This window comes from Suncus etruscus, chromosome 1, assembly GCF_024139225.1.
Source record: "Suncus etruscus isolate mSunEtr1 chromosome 1, mSunEtr1.pri.cur, whole genome shotgun sequence".
In the NCBI taxonomy this organism is placed as follows: Eukaryota; Metazoa; Chordata; class Mammalia; order Eulipotyphla; family Soricidae; genus Suncus; species Suncus etruscus.
In genome coordinates this window covers 107,161,218-107,186,142 of record NC_064848.1, presented here as the reverse complement: position 1 = coordinate 107,186,142, position 24,925 = coordinate 107,161,218, and the positions used below count along the sequence as shown (strand labels likewise).

The 24,925-nt window shown below is 34.1% G+C and overlaps 1 protein-coding gene across 2 annotated transcripts in view; it reads right to left on the bottom strand.

Moving 5' to 3' along the window:
* HGF (hepatocyte growth factor) overlaps nt 1–24,925 on the bottom strand; it is an 83,663-nt gene that overhangs the window by 6,125 nt on the left and 52,613 nt on the right. For both annotated transcript variants that reach the window (XM_049772808.1, XM_049772809.1), the window contains exons 9-13: nt 22,681–22,808; nt 18,957–19,059; nt 13,678–13,811; nt 4,236–4,274; nt 2,826–2,922 (exon numbers count right to left, since the gene is read on the bottom strand). In XM_049772808.1, the coding sequence (XP_049628765.1) occupies nt 2,826–2,922; nt 4,236–4,274; nt 13,678–13,811; nt 18,957–19,059; nt 22,681–22,808 (501 nt within the window). The remainder of the gene's footprint in view (nt 1–2,825; nt 2,923–4,235; nt 4,275–13,677; nt 13,812–18,956; nt 19,060–22,680; nt 22,809–24,925) is intronic.

The window sequence follows — 24,925 nt, the reverse complement described above, 5'->3', positions numbered from 1 at the left end:
AAGGAACAGGGGAGATTTCTAAATAGAAGTTTTTTGTTTTGCTAACTAAAGAATGGGAATGATGTAGGCATAAAACATGGAGGGAGAAAGTCACTAGATGCAGAGGACTCAAGAGTACAGAAGTGTAAAATTAGAGACAGTTCTTAGAAAATAAAGTAAAAAGATGCTAGATCACATGTGTATTTAAAGCAATGTCACTCGGTGAAGACATAGTTTCCAAAAATTTAGTTTTTATTTAACATATCTATAACTTAGTGTCTTATATCATATTTTAAGTTATCTTATATTCAAGATATAATTCTTATAGCTACTAGGCTTGATTTTTCAGTAACATTTATTTCAAAGTGCTTTTATACAAAACATGCTATTCGTTCTTGAAAACATTAAAAAAATAGACATGCCAAATTGTTTTTGCTTGTTTTTAGAACCCACCTAGCACTGCTCAAATCCAATACCTGACTCTATGCTTGGAGGTCACTCCCAGCTGACTAAGTAGTACGTGCAGTTCTGGGATTGAAGCATGGTTGGCTGTGTGCCTGCCAAGCAGCTTAAACCCTGTACTATCTTCCAGCCCTCGAAATAATTGTTTATCTTCAATGAATAGTTAAGTGGAAAATTGCACGGCTCTCCAACTGTCAGTGACATTTTCCTTAATGAGAATGTATTTTAAAATATAAATTCTTGCTATCTTTATTAGAATGGCAATGAAAGAAGTCAAAAATTAAGAATATTAAAATGCTGACATAATCATACATAGCCTTATTAAAAATAAATTCATTCTTTATCTCTTAATCTCTCTGTGTCTCTCTCTCTCTCCCCCCTCTGTTTAGAATGAGAGTGAAGTAAAAAATCTGCCCCAGAAGCAGGCAAGGAAATGTGGGTGGAAGGGAAGATGATGTAGGAAGGGTACAGGCTTTTTGTTATACATTGTATGACTGTAGCTCAATCATAAACAACTTTATCTGTGGAGGCAATTTGTACTATGAACAACCTTGTAATCATGGTGTTTAAATAAAACTTTTTAAAAACAGAAATCTTTGCTAATTATTAAATGAATAAGATTGATAACTTAAGATTAAGTCTGCAAAGAGAACTTACCATCCATCTAAAAAGGATGGTGTATAATGGCGTATCTGAGACTAAAAAAGAGATGCTACGTCTCAGAAACTGTCTGAAGAGTCATTTCTCAGAGAAAATTACCCTATGGAATCATATTCATAAAAGTCATATAAGCTCAACAAAACAAGTGCGATGATTAACACGTGATGGGGTTAGCAAGAAGAAAAACTCCCCAGCTCTGTATGCTCAACATGTAATACTAAATCTGAATACTGAAGAAATAAACGAGGGATATATATCTTTAAACAGAACCAAGTTCAGTACTATCTCATATGTATTAGAAAATCTTCCTAGTCCATGGGGCCGGAAAGACAGCATGGAGGTAAGTAGTTTGCCTTTCATGCAGAAGGACGGTGGTTTGAATCCCAGCATCCCATATGGTCCCCCGAGCGTCCAAGAGCAATTTCTTAGCTTAGAGCCAGGAGTAACCCCTGAGTGCTGCCGGGTGTGACCCAAAAACAAACAAACAAACAAAAATCTTCCTAGTCCAAAGAAGGGCTACTGGGAGAAACAACTTTAATTTTTTAACCTGTTAAAGCATAAATAGGAGCCAGAGTGATAGCGCAGTGGTAGGGCATTTGCCTTGCATGCTGCCAACTTCTCACAGACTCTGGTTCTATTCCCAGCATCCCATACGGTCCCCCTAGCCTGCCAGGAGCGATTTCTAAGCACAAAGCCAGGAGTAACCCCTGAGCGCTGCTTGGTGTGACCCAAAAAACCAATAAATAAATATATAAGCATTCCTCTCTCAAACTGAGGTTGAAAGCCTCTAGAAGGAATCCGTCCATTTTCAGCTTATTTGATTTTTTATCCCATTCTATTGCTTTTCTTTCCTTCAAACAAAACCACATAACTCAAACTATCTAGCTCCGCCTCTCAAATAAAGGGAGAAACAAGGGAGGGTAACAGGACCAAACAGATATATGATCACTAGTAGTAAGCTAGACACAGAGGGGACCACTACTTACTCCTCGGTGGGGTTATGGGTTGTAGGAAGGGAATGGGGGTGGAGGGAGGACATATTTGGTGCTGGGTATTCCCCTGATTCAATGTTAATATGTACCTAAAATAGTACTGTGAAAGATAAGTCAATATGGTCAAAATAAAAATTAAAAATATATATAAGCATAAATAAACATAAATAAAAAGAAAACAAAATTATAATTTCTGAGTTTGGTAAATTAAAAACATGAGTTAAAACATCTTGAGTAATATAAGGTATAAGAAACTTTTCTGTGCAGTTGTCTTTTTCTTAATCAAAATACAGTTTCATTATGATAAGGACTATGACACATTTAGAACCTTTATGAACATGAAACATTATAATTCTCAAGGTCTAAGTTGCAAAATTCCAGGGGAGAGTGTAAAATGGATAAGACACTTTCCTTGCACACAGCCAAACTGGGTTTGAAGCCTGCCATTCCATAAGTTTACCAAGCATTCTAGGAGGTTTTGTGAGTGCAGAGCAAGAAGTAACCCTGAGCATTGCCAGGTGAGGCCTCAAAAGATAAGAAAATAAAAAACCACAACCATCATCAAAAAAGAAAAAAAAGTTGCAAAATCTAGATTTCATAATACTAGAAGAAAAATTGTGAGTCCCTCATAAAGTTGTTTGAACCAAGGATACATCCATTGCCACGCATGATCATATTTCTGGGAATATAACTCTCTAATAATCCAAATGGTCTGCATATATTAACAATTACCTGTATTTCAAACTAACCATCCATCCTACATTTGTTCGTGTTGGAATCCCATTTACAACCCGCAATTGTTTTGTCTTGGCACATGATATCACAGGATCTAAAAGAGGACCACAAATAATATTTTGACAAATTACTTTTAAATAATCAGTGACTGCCAGCTTATTTCAAAGCAATGACCACTAAACAAGTGTCCCTAATATTATTGTGTACAGATATTCAATCATTGGCCTGTGATATTGTCCCCTGAGACCTCCCAGGATGATTCCTGAGCACAGAGCCAGGAGTAAGCTGAGCAGGAATAGCCCCAAAACAAACAAACAAACAAACAAGAAAGACAAAATTTGGTAGGTAAAAGATAAATATTATGCCAAAATGCCAAAATATTATGGTTGCAATGCCAAAAAAAAGCATGATCCACATCTAATCAGACAAATTAACATTAAAAACTCTAATAAACTTAATGCTAACATATTTCCATGACAGTACTAGTGTTTTGCTCACTAAACATGTGGCACACATTTGTCTTTCCTTCACTAACTTAAGCATAAAGTGACTAATATTAATAGTTATAATTTCTAAATATTAATGGAAAACATTCTAAAATAAAAACAAGTACTGTATAAAGAACTTTGTTTATACTTCTAAATTTCTACAGAATTCACACACAGCATATATATATATATATATATATATATATATATATATATATATATATATATATATAAAATGCATCCAAATAATGTAATTAGTATGTCAAAATAATTATGTCTAAGGGACATAAATCAGAATTGTGTGAAATAACTTTTTCCTGTATTTTATTCCTTAACTTCTATGTTAAGGTTTTCATCCATAGTTTTCCATTTGCTTCCTTCACTTGAGACATGGCAGGTGGTCTCTTAAATCAAAAGAGTTGAGAAACTTCCTAAAGCCCAAGAATAAGAAATATGTGAAAATAAACTAGAAGCAGCTCCCAAAAGATTTTCTTGATTTGAGGATTAACTGAACCTCTTAAATTGTGTCAACTTTGCCGAGTGGTCTAGAAAACAAGCAAAAAGCCTTAATGACAGAGCACGATAGAGAGCCACATGATTTTACAACTATATGTCTTCACACTTTCTAAATTTGCTTCCCAATTTAATATAAAGGGTAGTGAATTCTCACTCTGATATATGTCACTGAAATATAAATTCTTTTAAAATTAAATGTAAATTTATATATATTTTAATAAATAATTCAATTTTGATATGGAATATATACTTTCATATTCCTTTATATATATTCATAGGCAAAAGTGATTAAAATTTTAATGTAATTAGATGATGGGTAGGAGGTAATGTTAACATTTTTTATGAACTAAATAATAACACATAGGAACTCAAATATGTTCTACATATTTGAAAGATTACTTACGGTCTAAATTGACTATTGTGGGTGTGGTATCACCCTCACCTGTAAAATGAACATAAACAATATATAAATTCAACCATATAATTTTATATAGAATGAAATGTTTGCTAAAATCTAAATATTTATGGATTTGATCATTTTTGTATAAAGTATTGACATTTTATTTAATTATAAAATTTAATAGTACTCCTGGGGCCGGAGAGATAGCAAGGAGGTAAGGCATTTGCCTTTCATGCAGAAGGTCATAGGTTCGAATCCCAGCGTCCCATATGGTTCCCCATGCCTGCCAGGAGCAATTTCTGAGCATGAAGCCAGGAGTAACCCCTGAGCACTGCCGGGTGTGACCCAAAAACCACACACACAAAAAAAAATAGTACTCCTTTGAATAATATATTTCTTTCTTACTAGACAGTATACCAATTGGATATAAGTGATGTAAGAAAAGTTATTCTTCATGATTCTACTGGTACTCTAGGTATAGTTTGATGGGTGTTGACTTGAGTTATACAGCTGGGATTAAAAGCTAGCTCAAGGGACCGAAGAGATAGCATGGAGGCAGGGAGTTTGCCTTGCACGCAGAAGGACGGTGGTTCAAATCCAGGCATCCCATATGGTCCCCCGAGCCTGCCAGGAGCGATTTCTTAGCATGGAGCCAGGAGTAACTTCTGAGCGCTGCCGGATGTGACCCCCCCCCCACTCCAAAATAAAAATTAAAAAAAGCTAGCTCAAGGGCCAGAGAGATAGCACAGCAGTAGGGCATTTGTCTTGCAAGTGGCTGACCCAGGACCAATGATGTTTCAAATCTTGGGTCCCCCATGCCTGCCAGGAGTGATTTCTGAACAGAGAGCCAGGAGTAACCCCTGAACACCGCCTGGTGTGGCCCCAAAACAAATAATAATAATAATAATAATAATAATAATAATAATAATAATAATAAAAGCTAGCTCAAGATATGTCTGTAGAAGAGGGATTCCTTGTAGTTGTCTGACCTCTGACAAGGACAGCAGGACACCCACTCGCGCCTTCTTACCTGATCCCACTAGCAGCCTGTCATTTGACCTTGTTATGTTTTGTGCCATTTTATAGCCTCTTGCCCCCCAATAAATGCCAACTTGTAATAATAAAAAGATGCTCTTCAGGTTGTCTTAACTCACCACCTAACAATAAGATGAAATCAGAATACATGTCATCCTTTGATCTGTGCAAAAGCCAAGATCGCATTCTAGAGAAGACTGACTGCGACAACCGTGAGTGGGCAGAACTTATTCTGGGACCAATAAAAAAGACCCTAGTCTAGGCTTTGGCCTACAATCTGTACAAAAAACCAAGATCTCTAATTCTAGAGATCTGATTGAGACAACTGCAACTGAGCAGATCTTCTGGAAACATAATGAAAGACTCTATCCTATGCTTCATTTTAGGATTGGGGCAAAAATCAAGACCACCAACTACAGAAGACTGATTAAAACAACAGTGATGGAACAGAACTCCTAGAACCATAAAGAAAGACTAGACTCCATCCTAGGCTCCATCCTTTGACCTGTGTAAATACCAAGATCTCTAGCTACAGGGCCTGATTTTATCATCCACAATGGAGCAGAAAGTTTCCAGACATCACAAAAGGACCTAGGGGAGCATAAAAGAACATATACAGAGCCTGTAGTTATTCCCATGACAGTATACTTCAAGGATGGAGAAATCCTGTATTTCTGAGGCCAAAGGAATTCCCTTTCTCTTCTCCTTAATATTTACTGTGCCTATGCAAGAAAATAAAAGGAAGCACAAATTAATATTTTGAGTTTTTTTTATTGTTGTTTGTTTTTTTCATTGTTTTTTGTGTGCTTTGTTTTGTTTTTATTTCAGGACCATGGTTATTGTATGGTTGTTGTCTTTATTGCTGTGGTGCTTTTCGGGATTTTTGTTTCATTTTATTTTTGTATTGTTGATATATTTTTCTCCCTTTTTTCTTCCCTTTTCCCTTTCTTCGCTTAAATTGATATTTATGGCCTCTAGAAGGACTCCTCCTATTTTTTGCTTATGTTATTTTTGCCCCATTTTATTTTTTTTTTCTTTCCTTCAAACAGAACCACATAACTTGAACCATCTTGTTCTACCACACAAATTGAGGGAAAAATAATGGAGGGTACCAAAACCAAACAGTTTTATGAACATTAAGTAGAAATAAATAATGATCATACTTAAACACCAAATCCAAAGCCAATGGCAACAGAATTGATACCCAATCTACAACAAGCTATAAGAGAGGGGACTACTTATACTAGCAGCTGGGGGGGGGGGGGTAAAAGGAGGGGAATATGGGATGCATGCTGGAAACAGGGGTGGAGGGAGGACAACATTGGTGGTGGGAATGCCCCAGATTCAGTGTTGTTATATACCTAAAATATTGCTGTGAAAGAATTGTAATCCACTTTGGTCAAAATGAAAATTAAAAGAAAAAAAAAGATACTCTTGGGGCCAGAGAGATAGCATATATAGAAGTAGGGTGTTTGCCTTGCAAGCAGCTGATCCAGGATGGATAGTGGTTCCAATCCCAGCATCCCATATCGTCCTCCAATGCCTGGCAGGAGCAATTTCTGAGCGCAGAACTAGGGGTAACCCTGAGTACTGCCAGGTGTGATCCAAAAACCAGAAACTAAAAAAATAATGCTCAATATTACAAATAATGATTACTTCACTGAATATTATAAAATGCTTATTATTTTTTGCATAGACTATTTCATATAAATTCCTTTTAAAACTTTTATTTGGACTATTTTTTAAATCAAATTTAGTTTCACACTTAATGTTTGCTTAATTGTTTGATGATGATCAAAACTCCATACTACCTCAAGAACATGATCAGAAATTTTAAAGATAGAAATCAATAATTGTCAGTGCAAAACAGAATAATAAATTATAGCTATGTTTTCTTATAATATTCCAGAGATTTTTTTATGATAGTTTAAAAGTACTATAAAAAAGAGAACACTGAATCTTCATAAGTTAATTCTTTCATAACCTCCCTTCTGGATTTAATTCAACAAAGAGAAAGCTTCAAAAGATGCGAGAATTTGAAAATACTTACATGCAATAATAAATGAGACCCATGATATTTTCTGAATTTTAATATGTGACTATTCAACATTGATGGCATAGAATTTAGTCAGAAACTATTCAGATTCAATTGGTTGTTAATATGAGAAATTTCTTGAAATCAAATAAACTAGCAACAAAATAAAGGCTTAGGTTCCTTTGTTGTAGATGTAAATTTTAATGTTTTATGTGAAATATTAAGAGATTTAATACTTGCTAAAGGATTTTATTTATGCTTTTCCCACATGTAGGTATTATAAATGAATAAAGGTAAAGACAGCTTAAATTTTATCATTTCTCTTTTCCTTTAGTTTTTCCTGTGGGAGGCTTTTGTCTTAGATTTAGCTGAAGCCAGCATTGTAGTTCATTAGGATTGATGCTAAATGTTGTTATAAAACATCAAGATTTTATCATAGTAGTCATTTACTTGAAAATTCAAACAAAAACATCAACAACAATAACAAAACACAAAACCCAGCTATAGAAATTTATTACTTAGTTGTTGTAATGGGAAAGAATATACTGTTCCTGACATTTTAATTTGCATTTTAATAACCTATTTCTATGCATCAAATAAATAGGTAGGCAAATAGTTCTTTATCATTCATTTCTAAAAAGTTCTAATGTTTAAAAGTATATATATAATTCATATGTAATGTGCACTTATAGTGTGAAATTTGCATTTTGATTATAAATAGTTAATGCTTAATACACTTAATTAGTTTCCTGTAAGTAAATATTTCTCATATTTTAATATAAGTTTAAAATAAGATTCTACAGATCTGAAGATTCTGGTTTAGTGTAAATGTTATGAATTTTTAAAAATGATTCTAAATTCTCCTGTAACATGATTTTAATTTAATTTTTTGACAGTTCTGGGAATTGAACCTACGGTCTCTCACAAACAAAGCATCTGATCCAATACTGAACACATCTTTGGCCCTCCAGCATAATCTGAGCAAAATCTCAAGAAACTTAATACACTCTGCTTTTTCCCTGTGACCATTAAATGCCAGTCTTATTTATAGCTTCCTTTCCATTACTATCTTTAGCACAATATTCAAATATGAAAAATAAATATGCTATAAGTATTTTATGTTATTTCACTTTAAAGTTGGAAACAGAAATATGTCAGTTACAAAAGTTTCACCTATAAAAACATCAAGCGCCTGTATGCAGCTATTTATATACCCTCTGAATCAAATATGAGCTCTCACTGAAAAATGAAGAAATATTTCAAAAAACATATTCTTTGGTGGCCAGGAACATGATGCAAAAGACTAGAACATGTATTCTGCATGCAGAAGGCCTGGCTTTGATTCTAAGCACTGCATGGTTTCTCAAGCAAAATTGAAAGTGACCTCCCACTCAAACAGTAAGTTTGGGGTAAGTCATGAGCATCTCAAAAAAGTATGCTATCTGAGGAAAGAGAGATCGTTCACCAGATATTTTGCTTGCCTAGTGCTCAACTAACCCAGGTTTGATCCCAAGCACTACATGATTCCCAGAACCCAACCAGGAGTGATCCCTGAGCATAGAAACAAAATTGTACAATGAGAACAGCATGTACCCAAAACCAAATAATAATAATAATTATAACAAATTATTATTTATAGGTATATAAATAACAAAATAATTATATATTGCTTGGAAAGGAGCCTCTCATGTTGCTGTTTCCTGTACTAATGGTGTGCAGTTGCTTTCATAATCGAACACAGTGATACTTGGGCACATGGAGGCATGTACTTTAACCCATATACAATCTTTACAATACCTATATATGTGAATTCTTGGTGCTAACACAAGTCAAAACTTTATGGACATCACCTATATCCCCAGACAGAAATTATGTTCCCATTCTCATCTTAAATTTTTATGTTTATCATGTTTATTAAATGATTAGTTTTTACAAGAATTTAAACATCTATATCAAGAAAGAAGTTGAGGGTAAGAAACATTGCTTATATACCTATTATGTTTTATAGGATTTTGCATATAAAAGCAGTTCAATTTAAAACACATAAATTAATAAATATATACATATAATATGTCAAGGCATAGCAAATAAACTGGAATAATTGCCTTGGATATTGCTTTTGAAACTATTCTACTATACTATTAGTAGTTAACACTTGAAATTTTTCTAAGGTCTGCTAAGTAAGATTTATATGAACAAAATTATATTTCTTCATTTATCATATTTAATTGTTTTAAAATATGTTAAATACATTTTGTAGTAATTTTTTAAAATAAAAACATTTATATCTTGAGGTCTGAGCAACAGCACAGTGGGTAGGGTGTTTGCCTTGCATGCAGCCAATATGGGTTCAATCCCCAGATCCTATATGGTCCCTTAAGCCTACTAAGAGTAATTTCTGTGAAGAGCCAGGAGTAACCCCTGAGAGCCTCTCGGTGGGGCCAACAAAAACAGAACAAAAAATTTTATATCTCTTGGGCCCGGAGAGATAGCACAGAGGCGTTTGCCTTGCAAGCAGCCAATCCAGGACCAAAGGGGGTTGGTTCAAATCCCGGTGTCCCATATGGTCCCCCGTGCCTGCCAGGAGCTATTTCTGAGCAGACAGCCAGGAGTAACCCCTGAGCACTGCCGGGTGTGGTCCAAAAACCAAAAAAAAAAAAAAAAAAATTCATATCTCTCAAATATAAATGACATATACATTCTTTGTGGTTTAAGTAAATAATAAAAATGCAGATCTTTCAAAGATATATTGTATTAGCCTTTCATCAAGAGGAAAATTTTCAAAACTAAATCCTGGCTATAAATAATCCTTAGTAAAATGACATTGTAAAAATATTTATTGAAATTAATGTTCAGAATATATTGAAATTAATGACTTATATGCAATAACATTTAACCAAATACTATAAACATCTAAATTCATTCAACAGCACACTATTAATTGTCAGTTTTAAAATGTTAGTTGAAGGTATTTTTTTAAAAGATAAATTATAAGAGCTTTGTGTCAGGTAGGTTTATAAACTAAATCACAGTTTTCTAAAATTCTATAAGTGTTTTTCTCTGAACTATATTTCCATGCTAAAAGCCAGTTGTAGCTTTTACAATTCCCTCAGGAAAGCAATCAAACAATTTACTCATTATTCTTTCTAAATCACTTAATATTCTATGGCCTGCCATTTTTTTGTTTGTGTTTGTTTTTTGTTTTTGGGTCACACCCGGCAGTGCTCAGGAGTTACTCCTGGTTCCATACTCAGAAATCGCACCCGACAGGCTCAGGGGACCATATGGGATGTCGGGATTTGAACCACTGCCCTTCTGCATGCAAAGCAAATGCCCTACCTTCATGCTATCTCTCCAGCCCAACCTGCCATATTTTTAATAGTGGACATATAGTGAAGTAAAACTAGTATTTAGAAAAATAATCATTTAGCTACTTTTAAAAAACTAAAAAAAAAAAAAAAAAAAACCGAACAAAATATATACACAGTTATTTCCCAAGAGTTAGACTTGCCTGTTTGTTTTAGTATTAAAACTTAAAAGATAACTTTCATAAAAGAACATTTAAGAGCCTGTATAGACACTAACATGGAGAAGTAAATGGACATTAGAAAAATACTAATAACTTTAAATTGCTATGATTGTAGCTGATGAAATAAAAAATATTAAATTGGCAGGCAGATAATCAATATAGTATAATAAAGAACTCTTTTTTTAATAAAGAACTCGATTAAAATTAGGCTAAGTTCCAAATGAATTATAGGTATGCATGATTAAAATGAATTTTCGAAGTTTCTCTTAATGCTCATATTCTATGAAATATAATTACTATTTATGCTGTTAAAAATTACCTCTTTAATATCATATTAATTGTAGAATCTATGGGTTTGTGTTATATTTTAGATCAATATTGTCTTTTCTTTTCATCTCTATTTGGGGTGATGAGGAGTGTGATTCCTTCCAGTCACATCAGATGGTACCAGGAGCTATTCCTGACTCTGAGATCAAAGTGAATCAAGGTAATGCTTGGGGAATAATATGCAATGCCAATATGCTTAGTAGGTGTGTGGTATGGGGAAGCGGGGAATCCAATCATGGTCAGCTTCCTGCAAGGTTCTCTAATCTTTTTTTTTTTTTTTTAATAATATCTGTATTTAAGCACCATGATTACAAGCATGTTTGTACTTGGGTTTTGGTTATAAAACTAGAACACCTCCCCCTTCACCAGTGCAACCTTCCTACCACCAATGCCCTTATCTCCTTCCTCCCCCACCTTGCCTGTATTCAAGAATACAGGTCTACCTACTTCTCTCACTCACTCAATCACTGTATGGAAATAACAATGCGAAAAGGAAAAGAAACTGAGAACTAGTGTTTAGTAGAAAGCTTACCACAGAAGAGGTGGATGGCACTTGGGACTGGTTGCAGGAATGCAGACACTGGAGTATATGGAGTTAGCACATTGCAAATGAAGCCCAAATAAGGCCATTTGTAAACCACGATGCTTTAAATTAACAAAAGTGATTCTCTGTATCCCTTTCGTGTGTGTGTGTGTTTCTGTGTTTCAGTACCTGTGTGTCTGTGTGGTGGGGGTGGAGGAAACACATGGCATGACGGAGAAAATCTAGTTCACAACATGCAACACAAAAGCAGTACTATCTCTCTAGTTCCTATTAATTTCCCTTTTAGTTTTATTTTTTTTGTGGGGGCGCGGTGTTGGTTCACACCCCGCGGTGCTCAAGGTTACTCCTGGCTCTGAACTCAGAAATGGCTCCTGGCAGGCTTGGGTGAACATATGAGAAGCCTGAATAGAACTGGGATCGGTCCATGGAAAAGGCAAAAGTCCTACCGCTGTGCTACCCCTCCGGTCCCTATTTTCCCTTTTTAAAGACTCTTTTGTTTTTTTTTTGGGGGGGGGGGCACACCCGTTTAATGCTCAGGGGTTACTCCTGGCTAAGTGCTCAGAAATTGCCGCTGGCTTGGGGGAACCATATGGAACAACGGGGGATCAAACCGCGGTCCTTCCTAGCACTTGCAATGCAGACACCTCTAGCGCCACCTCACCAGCCCCAAGGAAGGTATTTTTTTTTTTCCTTTTTAAAGACTCTTTTCTACTTATTTCAAGGAACTTTATGGGTTTTTCTCACAGAAAAACTTTCTAAAACAAAGCTCTGAAAGAATAATATTATATAAAACAATATTTAAAGATGTTTGCTATGATATATTGCTAAGGGATATATGATATAATAAAATGGTTTCTAGCCTTTGACACAGCTTTATATGAAAGATCAGAGCATTCTTCCATTTCAAGACATTAGTCTTTACCAGTATTCTCAATGCTTGATGCAAGTGATTTTGAACCCAAGTGACATAGAGCAGTGTCTGGAAATGTTTTGAGTAAAATGACTTGAAGACTTAGCCAGCAAGATAATCAAGAACCCAAGTCAACATCCTACAATTCTTTACACAGCCTACTAAACAAGATTTATCAGACCAGATGTCAATAAATCACAAGACTGCAAAGCCCTGATACATTTCCCAAAGTTATTTCCAGACCCAATTGCTCATTGAAAACATAGTGCAGTATTGAAAGAGCCTAATTACCCAGGCTTTCATTAATGTTGTCATAAATAATTATTTCCTTCTGTCCCAACCTGATAGATAAAAATGGTTTCTCTATGTTTTCATATCTATATCTTATTAATAAGTTTAATGTCAGTTTATTAACTAATATTCTAGATGGCTCATTTTCCTTTACTTATTAACAATTGTTTTGTATTTTAAATAAATGCTAATTTACAATTAAATATATCAAACAAACATGTATAATACAGATCTTTTACTATTATAGTAAAATATAATATAGCTGGGATCAGGATATCAAACTACAGTTTCATATGTGGCATGATATATAGCCCCCCCTTCTCATAAACAGTGGCAAGAACCCCCTCCCCAACAACAACAAAAAAAGAATGTTCCAGGTTTCTTTGTCTTCGGCTAAAGAGTTGAGAATGAAATGAAAGCACAATTCTTTCAAATCTATTCATGGGTCTGTTTTTGGATGAAAGACTTTGCAGAGAGTTCTACTATGTTCAGAGGCTGAATAGGTAATATTGTTGGTAACTGGTGGCACATTCTAGCTCATTTTAGAATCATGGTCAATTATTGCATCTGGCTTCCAAATGGAAATCTTTAAAACATAAACAGAAATTATCCTTGTCAAAAAGAAAGATGAAATTATATATATATATATATGTTTAGCTGTCCAAAGCTGCTCCACACTCACCTATATTATTTGTAACAATGAAAAGGAGTTCAATGTGGCAAGATTCAGCATATTTAAAATGTTTCAGCTAAAAAAGAATGAAATATACTTACAACGAGAAATAGGGCAATAATCCCAAGGTATGAGAGGATTCCCTGTGTAACACCAGGGACCATGGGCATCTTCGTCAGGGTTTCGACAATAATTTTTATTCAGCTTACTAGCATCTGGTTCCCAGAAGATGTGTCTGCATAAACAACAAGGTCTTAACATCACAAGATATTCATTTCATCCATGAGAAACAAAATACTACTGAGAAAATATAATCTTAACAGACAACTTCCATAAAAGATACAAAATTCCATAAAAGATTTTAAAAAAGCTGTAACTTGGTGTGAATATTAATGATGTCTAAAATTTACTTTGTTGTTTTAGTAATCAGAGATCTGGATTTGTAGTAAATGTAACAAAAATGCTATTTTGTGTCTGTTGGATTTAATAAATACAGAGCTATGGCAACAAAACCATTAAGCATAGGCATGGTAAAACACTGTAAAACAAGGATACATGGCAAAGAAAAGCAAGGCTATAAAAACACAAGGAAAATGGGGCCGGAGAGATAGCATAGAGTTAAGGCGTTTGCCTTTCATGCAGAAGGTCATTGGTTCAAATTCCGGAGTCCCATCTGGTCCCCGGAGCCTGCCAGGGGCTATTTCTGAGCAGATAGCCAGGAGTAACCCCTGAGCACTGCTGGGTGTGGCCCCCCCAAAAAAAAATGAAAGAAAAAAGACAAGGAAAATGCAGGCTACTGCAAAAGCATCTCTTCATGTCATAGATGCATAACATTTCATCAGCATCATCATTATGACAAATGTAGGAAGAAACCTAGAATATAATAATATGCTAGCAAAATAATAGAATTCTAAAATTTCATGGGTCATATAATAAAACACATTATCAATACATACTGAACATTTTACATCTTAAAGAAAACCTCATTTTACATTTTAACTGCAATGAAAATTGGATCATGGCCATTCTGTATTAGTATTTATATTTACTTCAATAACATTAATGAAGTCTAATTTTACTTTCTGATCAAATCAAGAAATATATCTACCTAACTGAATGTTTGAATTCCAAGTGCTATAAGCCATATATAAATATAACCATATTTAAATATAGAGAATTTACCATACATTTAAATGGCAGGAGCTTAAATGTGAGGTTTGAACTATCTTTCCCAACTCATTTATTTTTTAAACCGGTAACAATAGCAATATATAATACTTCATGCCAGATTCCATTATTTGTGACATATATATATGCAACCTGTTGAGACAATATCCATATTATGCTTTTTAATAAAACTCAATTTTGAAGATAAGTATTTGGCCAAGGTCACATGGCTTAGCAGCAGTAGAGTGAGAGTTTGAACACATAGCTCTTTCCTGAATCAATGTTCAAAACCAGATATATTCGACCATCTTTATAAGTTTCAATCTTTTCTAAAAACAAAAATGATACCAAGTAATTTATTCATTCACTAATTTCCTACAGAGTAATTCCAAATGATTTTTTTATTGCTTGAGGAAATCAAAAACAATCTCAGTGAATTGAGTTATTACCAGTATGATTCTTAAATAAGCATGACACATATTTCCAATAGGATAGCAATAAATTTCTAATACTTTACATTGGCATTCTGAGGGACAACTAATTTCTAATGTATGAATACTTTTACTATCATTGAATTGAAGCAAAAGTTAAAGAACTAAACTCTACTTGCCTTTAGAAGTCCTGAGTTTAGACTGGTCCTCTATGCATTACCTGAGTGACTCTGTGGACTTGGGAATAGCCCCAGGGCACAAACTAGTTCGACTCAAAGTTATTTCACTTAACAAAATTAACTTTTGATGTGAAATCACAAAGGTAAAGTTTTGTCCTACCCATCCCATCTTTTTTGTTGTTGCTAATCTTGGTGCTTTCAAAGATAAAATTTTAAACCAGTATTTAATTTGACCAATTCATTTTTAAGATCTTGCATTTCCTTTAATGCTAAACACAGTTTAAAAGATTTTATATACTCTTGTCACTGAAAAATTTACCTGATGACTTTGACAAAATTTTTGAATGTTCCAACTCAGCAAAATCATAGATGCTTTTCAAACATTTCAATATTTAGTTGTCTTCACAAGCTAATTTTTCTGTATTTTTCTTTTTCCAGCTCCTACTTACTTTGTTTAGCACATATAATGCTTCCTTTTCTAGGATGCCTTCCGCAGAATCTAAATCTGACTTAGCAATTTCTATTGACTGTGCTTGATTTTAGTTTGGGGACCCATACCCAGCATTTTTAGGACTAAGCTCAGGAGTCACTCCTGGTTGTCTTCCAGGACCATATACAGTGCTGGAGATTTAACTTTGATCAGCTACATGCAAAATGAACACGTTCCCTGCTTTACTATCTCTCAAGCCAGTTGCACTTTTAAGCACTTGTTTTTATTTTCAACTTTTACAGGTTGAAATGGTGGTTTGGGAACATGATGCTCAGTGAATACAATTGATTCATTGCTCAGAAGTGACTCCTGTGATGCTTAAGAAATTAAGATCTGGATATCAAACTGGAGTGAGCAACATACAGCTTTACATTACAAGCCCTTTTTCTCCTTGGGTTTCATTTTTCTGCACTTCCATAACATAAATTACTTTGCTTTTTATAGACTTGATAACATAGTATTTACATTTGCTGTTTGCTAGCATTTATGTTAGAATCTGTGTACAGAATTCTGTCTATCTTCATAGTCCTAGAGTTATGGTGCACAATATTATTAGCTATGTATAACTACTAAGAATTTGTATATGATTAGTCTAAATTTAGAGGTAATATAATTATATATACCTTATTATAAGCCTCAACATAAAAGTTAAGATATAATAGCTTCTATATTAAATATTGAAATTGAAAGAATTAGATTCAGGGATTGGAATGATAACACAGCAGGTAGAGCACCTATCTTGCACGTGGCTGACCCAGGATTGATTCCCAGCATCCTGTATGGTCTCCTGAGCCTACCAGGAGTAATTTATTTTTTAGGTTATTTTTTTATTAATAATTTTTATTTTGACCAAAGTGGATTACAAATCATTGACAGTAGTATTTTAGGTATAGTGACATTGAATCAGGGGCATTCCCACTACCAATTGTTGTCCTCCCTCCACCCCTGTTCCCAGCATGCATCCCATATTGCCCCTCCTGTGCCCCCGGGCTGCTAGTATAAGTGGTCCCTTCTGTGTCTAACTTGTTGTCGATTGGGTATCGATTCTGTTGTCCTTGGCTTTGGGTTTGGTGTTTAAGTCTGATCATTTTATATTTCTACTCAATGATCATAGGACTGTTTGGTTTTGGTGCCCTCCATCATTCTCCCTCAATTTGTGAGGCAGAACAAGATGGTTCAAGTTATATGGTTCTGTTTGAAGGTAGGAGGAAAAAAAAAAAAGAAAAAAGGGGGGGACAAAAATTCAAACAAGCAAGAAACCAGAGGAGACCTTCTAGAGACTATAAAAATCAGTTAAAGAAAATAAAGGGATAGCACAGTGGCATTTGCCTTGCAAGCAGCCGATCCAGGACCAAAACTGGTTGGTTCGAATCCTGGTGTCCCAAGGAAAAAAAAAAGAGTAGAAAATAAAGGGAAAAGGGAGGAAAACATAAAAATCAACCCCCCCAAAAAACAAAAACAAACAAACCTGAAAGGCACCACAGCAATAAAGACAACAACCAAACACTAATCACAGTCCTAAAATAAAGATGAATCAAAGCACAGGGTAAAAGAACGGCAAAGAAAAGAAAAAAACAAGCAACAACAATTACAAAAAGAAATTAATTTGTGTGTTTTTGTTTTGTTTTGTTTTGTTTTTTTTTGCAGAGGCACAGTAAAAATTGGGGAGATTAGAAAGGGAATTCCCCTGGCCTAAGAAATACAAAGTAATTTCTAAATGCAGAGCCAGGAGTAAACCCTAAACACTATCAGGTGTGGCTCAAAAACCAAAGAAAAAATAGATATATTGAATTAATAAGCTTTACTATTAAAATTAATATCACTACTTTTATTTAGTTTCTTTAATGTGGATAGTAGAAGATGTGGATACTTCACTGTGGAGACTAGGAGATGTAAAAGTGCAGTGCAGTTTACATTTGTAAATTGCCAGTGTTTGTTAAAACTGCTTTAGAATTATCACTGTTTTCTGTGAAACACACTCATTAAAACTATCATCACTTGTCTGTCACACTGGAAGAGAAGACTTTAAATTAAAATAGCATTGCTGCTAAGTGATTCAGTTTCTATGTGCTTTCCTACATTAAGAAATATTTTCCATATGGGAATGTGTAAATTAATTACATTGTCAGTGCTTCGTCAAAGTAACTAACCTTTACTTTTATATTCTAATCCATATATTACAGAATACTTACTAAAATATCTATTTTATGTAACAATATTAATCACACTTCCTCTTAATTTTTTTATACAGTATCACTGTTGCTAAATAAAAAGAGATGCTACCTTTGGGGCAAGAGTAATAGCATAGTGAGTAGGGAATTTATAGCTGATACAGCAAACCAGTATTTGCTCACAGCAACCTATATGGTTCTCTGAGTCCAGCAGGCATGATCCTTAAGCACAGAGCAAAGAGTGAGCCCTGAGCACTGCCATGTGTGGCCCCAAAACAAACAAACAAAAAATATGCTATCTTTTTTGTGAATGTGTATAAATTTTGTTGTTGTTGTTGTTGTTAGGCCACAACCGGCGGCTCTTATGGGTTACCCTGGCTCTGCACTCAGAAATTGTTCCTGGCAAGCTCTAAAGACATATGGGATGCCAGGATCAAACTCAGGTCTATTCTGTGTTGGCCACCTGCAAGACAAATATCCTACCGCTGTGTTATCATTCCTGCCCTAGTATTGTTTTATAATTATATATATATTACTTAATTTTAATGAAATTTATGTCAACTATAAAGATACCTAAGAAACTATGATTGTTTTTATTTAAATATTTAAGATATGTAAATTATTATTTCTATAAGTCAGTATTAATAAATAATAAGAAATTCTAAGCATATTAATATAGTAGGTCCCCTTTAAAACACTAGATTTACCACTTAAATGAAATTAAGTTAATATAAATGACAATTGATATTAGTTAATTAAAAATATTTTAGTAATCTTCGTAGTATCTATCACAGTATATAAGTAAATATACTTTAGACCAAATCACTTATTCTGATTTTTATCTAACATGGCATATAAAATAAAATAGCAATCTAAATATGAATTTACATACCTGCTGTTAACACTATACAATCTTATATTCAAAGAAAGAAATTTACACACCTATGTAAGTCTTCCATGTTCTTGTTCCACATTGAGCATGTTAGTCCAGATCGTGTTTTGGACAAGCTGCCCATATAATTTTTACCATTCCCACGATAACAATCTAAAAGTGAATTATAAGGAAAGAAAAAAATAAATACTAAGAAATGTACAACAAAAACTTTTTAAATATTGTTTTGCTTTTGACCACAATTTGCCATGCTCAGTGTTTATTCCTGGATCATGAATTCAGGGATCACTCCTGGTAGAGTTTAGGGGACTATATGTAGTGCCTGGGATTGAACCTATGTCAGCCACATGCAAAGATGTGTCTTACCTGCTGAAATATCATTCTAGTTACAAGCATATAAATTTAATTGACATAAAAATTGAAGCAAAGTACTATAAAATCATAAAAGTCAAATATTAGAATAACTCAGATTAAAGTATAGTTTTTAGCTAAATTTTCCTTCATTCAGATGAAAATATATGCATCAAATTAAATATGCCATATGTATTTTAAAAATAAAAGGGACAATGTCATGGGCCTGCTTCTAAGAGTATTCTCAAAAAAAAAAAGCTGAAAATAAAAATGGTATGAAGTGCAAATTGACTGAAAAATTAAAAAAAGAGTACATAATTGTGGCTGACACTGAGCAGTCATGATAGTAGCCAGAGATGAGGTCAGAGAATAATTGGACTATAATAATTGTACCTTGTAGAATATGGAGGGGTTTAAACAATTTTTCTAAAAAGGAAAGAGATTGGGCCAGAGAGACAAGAGTTCAGTGGGTAGGACACATGCCTTGCACACAGTAGACCTGGATTCAATCCCAGGCACCCCATATTGTCCCTTTAGCACTACCAGGAGTGAGAAGTTAATCCTGGACACTGTCAGGAGTGTTCTTCCCCCCAAATTAAATACAAACAAACAAAAAAGAAAAAAGAAAGAACTATGTTATAAAATTTTTGTTTCTGAAAAAATAAATTAATTGATTCATGTGGTGTTAATTGACAGAAGAACCCTAGAATTGCTTGGGATCCGCTTCAGAATTATAAAGTATTGTGGTGCAGTGGTGCTGGTGGTTACCAGGGCCTGCCTGTGATGCTAAGATCTCTGATCAACTCTCTGACCCTACATAACTTAAAATGTTAACTACACTATTCCAACTTCTATAAGGGAAAAAATTTTATGACAAAGGTCAAAGCAAAACTGGCTATTTCAGTAATTAGTTCAGATTAGGGAGTGATAGGATCATGGGTGTTAGTAGGTAGTGAAGGGATTTGGAATAAATGACCTTTGTACTTAGAAAAAGATATCCATCTGTTGTGTATGTAAACATTTTATGGGATTATTATGTTACTGACCCTACCCTGATCGGTGATTGTGCCCTACCCTAGGGTGTGACCTGGCATTCTGCCCCCACCCTAGGGTGGAACCTGATTCTGCTTCCACCATTGGGTGGTATCTGATCCCACCATTGGGTGGTACCTGATTCTGGGGGATAAAAACAAGGGTCTGTGGAAGGCGGGGGACTTTTTGGCTGAAACTGATGCTGAGACTTTAAACTTCAGTCTTGTCCACGGAATAAAGCTAATATTTCCACAAGCCTGACTGTCTGCGAGCTGTTTACCCGCCTTTTCACCTCAGAACCGCCGGCTGAACAGGGTGGCAGAAGCGTGCTCTGAGCTGGAGGGGAAAGACCTCATCCTCCATCCCTCCATCGGTCAACCTCTTCAGGGGCTGACTTGCAACATCCATCAAGATGTTTTTGATGAAGCAGAGAACAGCAAATGTTTTGTTTGTTTTTTTTAATTTAGGTATTTGGGTCACACCTGGCAGTACTTAGGGTTACCTGGCTCTGCCCTCAGCAATCAATCCTTTTAGGCTTAGGAGACCATATAGAATGCCAGGGATGGAACCTGGGTTGGCTGCATACAAAGCAAATGTCCTACCCATTTTGCTATCATTCCAGCCCTAGAAAAGTTATCTTTCAATTAAATTTTAAAAAGTAATAATTTATTAAAATAAATAGTAATTTTGAAACTTGGACATATCTGGTATAATGAATTGCAGGTATTAATTTGTAAATAATCATATTTTTCATGTATCATTATAACAATTCTCAGCCAAATTTAAAGTCTTATTACTTCAGATTTGATAAATGCTTTTACATCCTTCAGCTTTTCGTCACTGCCATTTTTTCATCAACAATTCTGAGTGCAGTGATAGAGGACAGAGAAGAGTTTCCTTTTAATCAGTTTCACTGTTTTTTGGCAGATTTAAAAGGTCAGTTGGAAATGAATTTGAAACCAGTAATTAAGACGTTGGTTACCAGCTGGATCTTTTCTGTCTCTGTCTTGCTCTCTTAATTGCTGCTAATTCATGTGGGTATGGGGAAATGAGAACAACTGCTGTATAAGCTTCTGGTTTATACTAAGCTATATAAAAATATCTATAAAGTAATTACAGAAATCTATTCTTACATAACATGTTATTAGATTTTTATATAATAATCCTTACAGTTAATGCAGCAGTATGAGAATTTTGGATTTTGTAAATTAGCATATTATTACTGACTACATTTAAGTCTCTATATTAATAGATTAAATATCTGGGGAGGGTAGTACAGGGACAAAGGGGGATATGTATGCCTTGTATGTGGTTGAACTGAGTGAATTCTGGCACTACATGTGGTTTTCCCACCTCTAGAGGCATGAATACCCCTAACCATTGTTTGGTGCCCCAAACTTCCCAAAATAAATAAGCAAATAAATAGAATAAGTTAATGTTGGCATACATTTATAAATCATATTTTAAAGTAAAATGCAATTTTCATTGATATAAAATGAATTTTTAATAGTCACCTCTTAAATATGGCATATATCAGGATTATCAACACTATTTAGAAGTTTGTTCTAGGTTACAGCTAATGGCAGTCAAGGTTTATTCCTGACTCACTGCTCAGAGGAACGTCTGTGGTACCAGAGATTCAACTGGAGTTGGCCACATGCAAGGCAAGAGCCATAACTCTTGTACTACCTTGTTGGCTCAAGAAAAGCTTTTTATTGTTTTAATTTTTTATTTTGAGTATTTTTTAAATGCAGATCTAAAACAGTCCAATTATTCTCTGACCTTATTTCTGGTTACTATCTATCTTCATTTTTCTGTGCCAACTTACAATTACATGCTTCTCTGTAATTTTTCAAGCTGTCTCCCAACTCATGCCCTTTTCATTTCTTCCTAAAAGACTCTTTTAAAACTCATGAATCTGACACAGACTGATTTCTAACATATAATATGTATTATTTCAAAATTGATTTATATTATAAATATTATCCTATACTATGTAAGATCTCAAATCATTTAAATCTGAAATAGCAATATCCCAACACTATTCTCAGGGCATTTATCTTTCTAGCACTTGCCACAAATGAGCTTTCCTCATCACTGTGCTTGTTTTTCCTGTTCTGTTTTCTGGAAATTAGTGCCATGAGGTTAGAGAACTTTGTTCTATTTATTGATTTAGTCCAAGTGCCTAGAACTGTGTCTGGAACTCCTAGACAAACAGAAAAAATGTTGAGTGAGTTAATATATTTAAAAAATCCAACTTCAGGCTTGGTATGTTTGTTTCTTGATCAGTTTCACCAGTGCAACAAGTAGATCTTCTGCTGTTACGAGAATCCTTCACTGATATTTCCTCAGAATACAATCAATCCCATACTGCAAATGTTTAACTATTACCTTGTCCATTTGACACGTCACATTTTGGAATTTGGGAACAGTAGCCAACTCGGTTGTTTGGATCAGTAGTAAAACACCAAGGTGACTCAGCCCCATCTGGATTTCGGCAATAATTTTCTCTTAGGTCCCTATTGAGAACAAGATAATATAAATGGCCTGAGTTTTCATCAGTGTGAAACCAACACTATTATATTTCTAAAATCGCAGAGTGTATGGAGAGTCATAAACAGTTATAAGTCTTGGACTTAAGATAGTCTTTAGAATTTAGTATACACAACTGACACTCACTGCATGAATGCTGCCAAATATCACTATTCTTCTATTTTAGCTGTCTAAAAATTTGTTACAAACACATCTGCTTCCTAAAAAAATATAGTGTTACATTCTTCTCACTCATTCTAGAGATTTGGACTCTCAAGTCTTAGACTACAAAAAAAAAATGGCCTGTTATTTATCATATTTTTCTCTGCCCATACATAATGTAGAACAAAATACAACTCTCTTGGCAGGATTATTATTAATAATCATTTTCTACTCTCCTTTAAAATAGCAGTGAATATATTTAATTTGTTACCAAAAATAAATTCTTCCTTAAAGTTCATGTTTATTTGATTTATTTAATTTGCTGCTTTTATTTGTTTGTTACAATTCATTCTTTTAATTTGGAATTATTTGCTATCTCCAAGGAATTTTAGTTCCATATCTTCCAGAGATGAAACTAGAGTCACTGCATGCAAGGCTAGTACTCAAATACTATATTATCTCTCTAGCCAGTAGTTCTTTCTTGAATGAGAAAAGCAACCTGAGATTTTTCATAAGTATTACTATAAAATTATAGATTAAATTATAATGAAAAATAATTATAATTATAATAATATATATTATACAATTTAGACAATGTACATACTTTATTTTAAAATTAATTGGGTGTTTAAAGCTCTGAATATTAAAAAGTCTACATATTAATAGCTGGAAGTGATCATTTGACAAGAACTAGGAATTGAAAGAAAACACAGTGATTAACACGATACCCCTTCAAAAACAGTCTGGCAAACTACAGTATGCAAGAAAAAAAGTAAATAAATAAAGAGAGAGAGAGAGATAAGAGAAGTATCCGCCATAGAAGCAGGCTGGGGTGGAGGTGGAATGAGAAATGGTAAGGTAACTGGAGAAATTGGTGTTATTTACTCTGTATCCATGATGATTTAATGAAAGAAAGGAAGGAAGAAGGAGGAGGAAGGATAGAAGGAAGGAAGGAAGGAGGAGGGAAGGAAGGAAGAAGGAAGGAAGGAAGGAAGGAAGGAAGGAAGGAAGGAAGGAAGGAAGGAAGGAAGGAAGGAAGGAAGGAATGAGGAAGGAATGAAGGAAGGAAGGAAGGAAGGAAGGAAGAAGAAGAGAAAGAGAAGGAGAAAAAGGAAAGAAGAAAAAGAAAAGAAAGAAAAGAAAGAAAAAAAAAGAAAGAAAGAAAGAAAGAAAGAAAGAAAGAAAGAAAAGAAAGAAAGAAAGAAAGAAAGAAAAGAAGAAAGAACAGAGAAAGAAACAGAGAAAGAAACAGAGAAGAAAGAGAAGAAGAAAGAAAGAAACAGAGAAAGAAAGAAAGAAGAAAGAAAAGAAAGAAAGAAAGAAAGAAAGAAAAAAGAAAGAAAGAAAGAAAGAAAGAAAGAAAGAGAAAGAAAGAAAAGAAAGAAAGAAAAGGAAAGAAAGAAAAAAAAGAAAAAAGAAAGAAACAGACAAAGAAAGAAAGAAAGAAGAAAAAGAAAAAGAAAGAAAGAAAGTAAGGAAAGAGAAAGAAAGAAAGAAAGAAAGAAAGAAAGAAAGAAAGAGAAAGAAAGAAAGAAAAGAAAGAAAGAAAGAAAGAAAGAAGAAAAAGAAAGAAAGAAAGAAGAGAAAGAAAGAAAGAAAAAAGAAAGAAAGAAAGAAAAAGAAAGAAAGAAAGAAAGAAAGAAAGAAAGAAAGAAAGAAAGAAAGAAAGAAAGGAGGTAGAGAGGGTGGAAGGCGTTCTATATTAATGCCCTATGTTAAAGGCACTTAACCTAATATAAAGTTTACATTAAATAAAATGTATTTAGTGATTTATTATCCTAATATGCTCTGATTTGAAGCTAACATTTTTATCCACAAATCTCTTCATAATAAATAACATTAATATTAAATATTATGAACAATTTGTAGTTGTATTATTTAGATTTACTAGAAAGACTGATTTTTAAAGCCAAAGGTCTATTAGAAAATGAAAATGATCTAA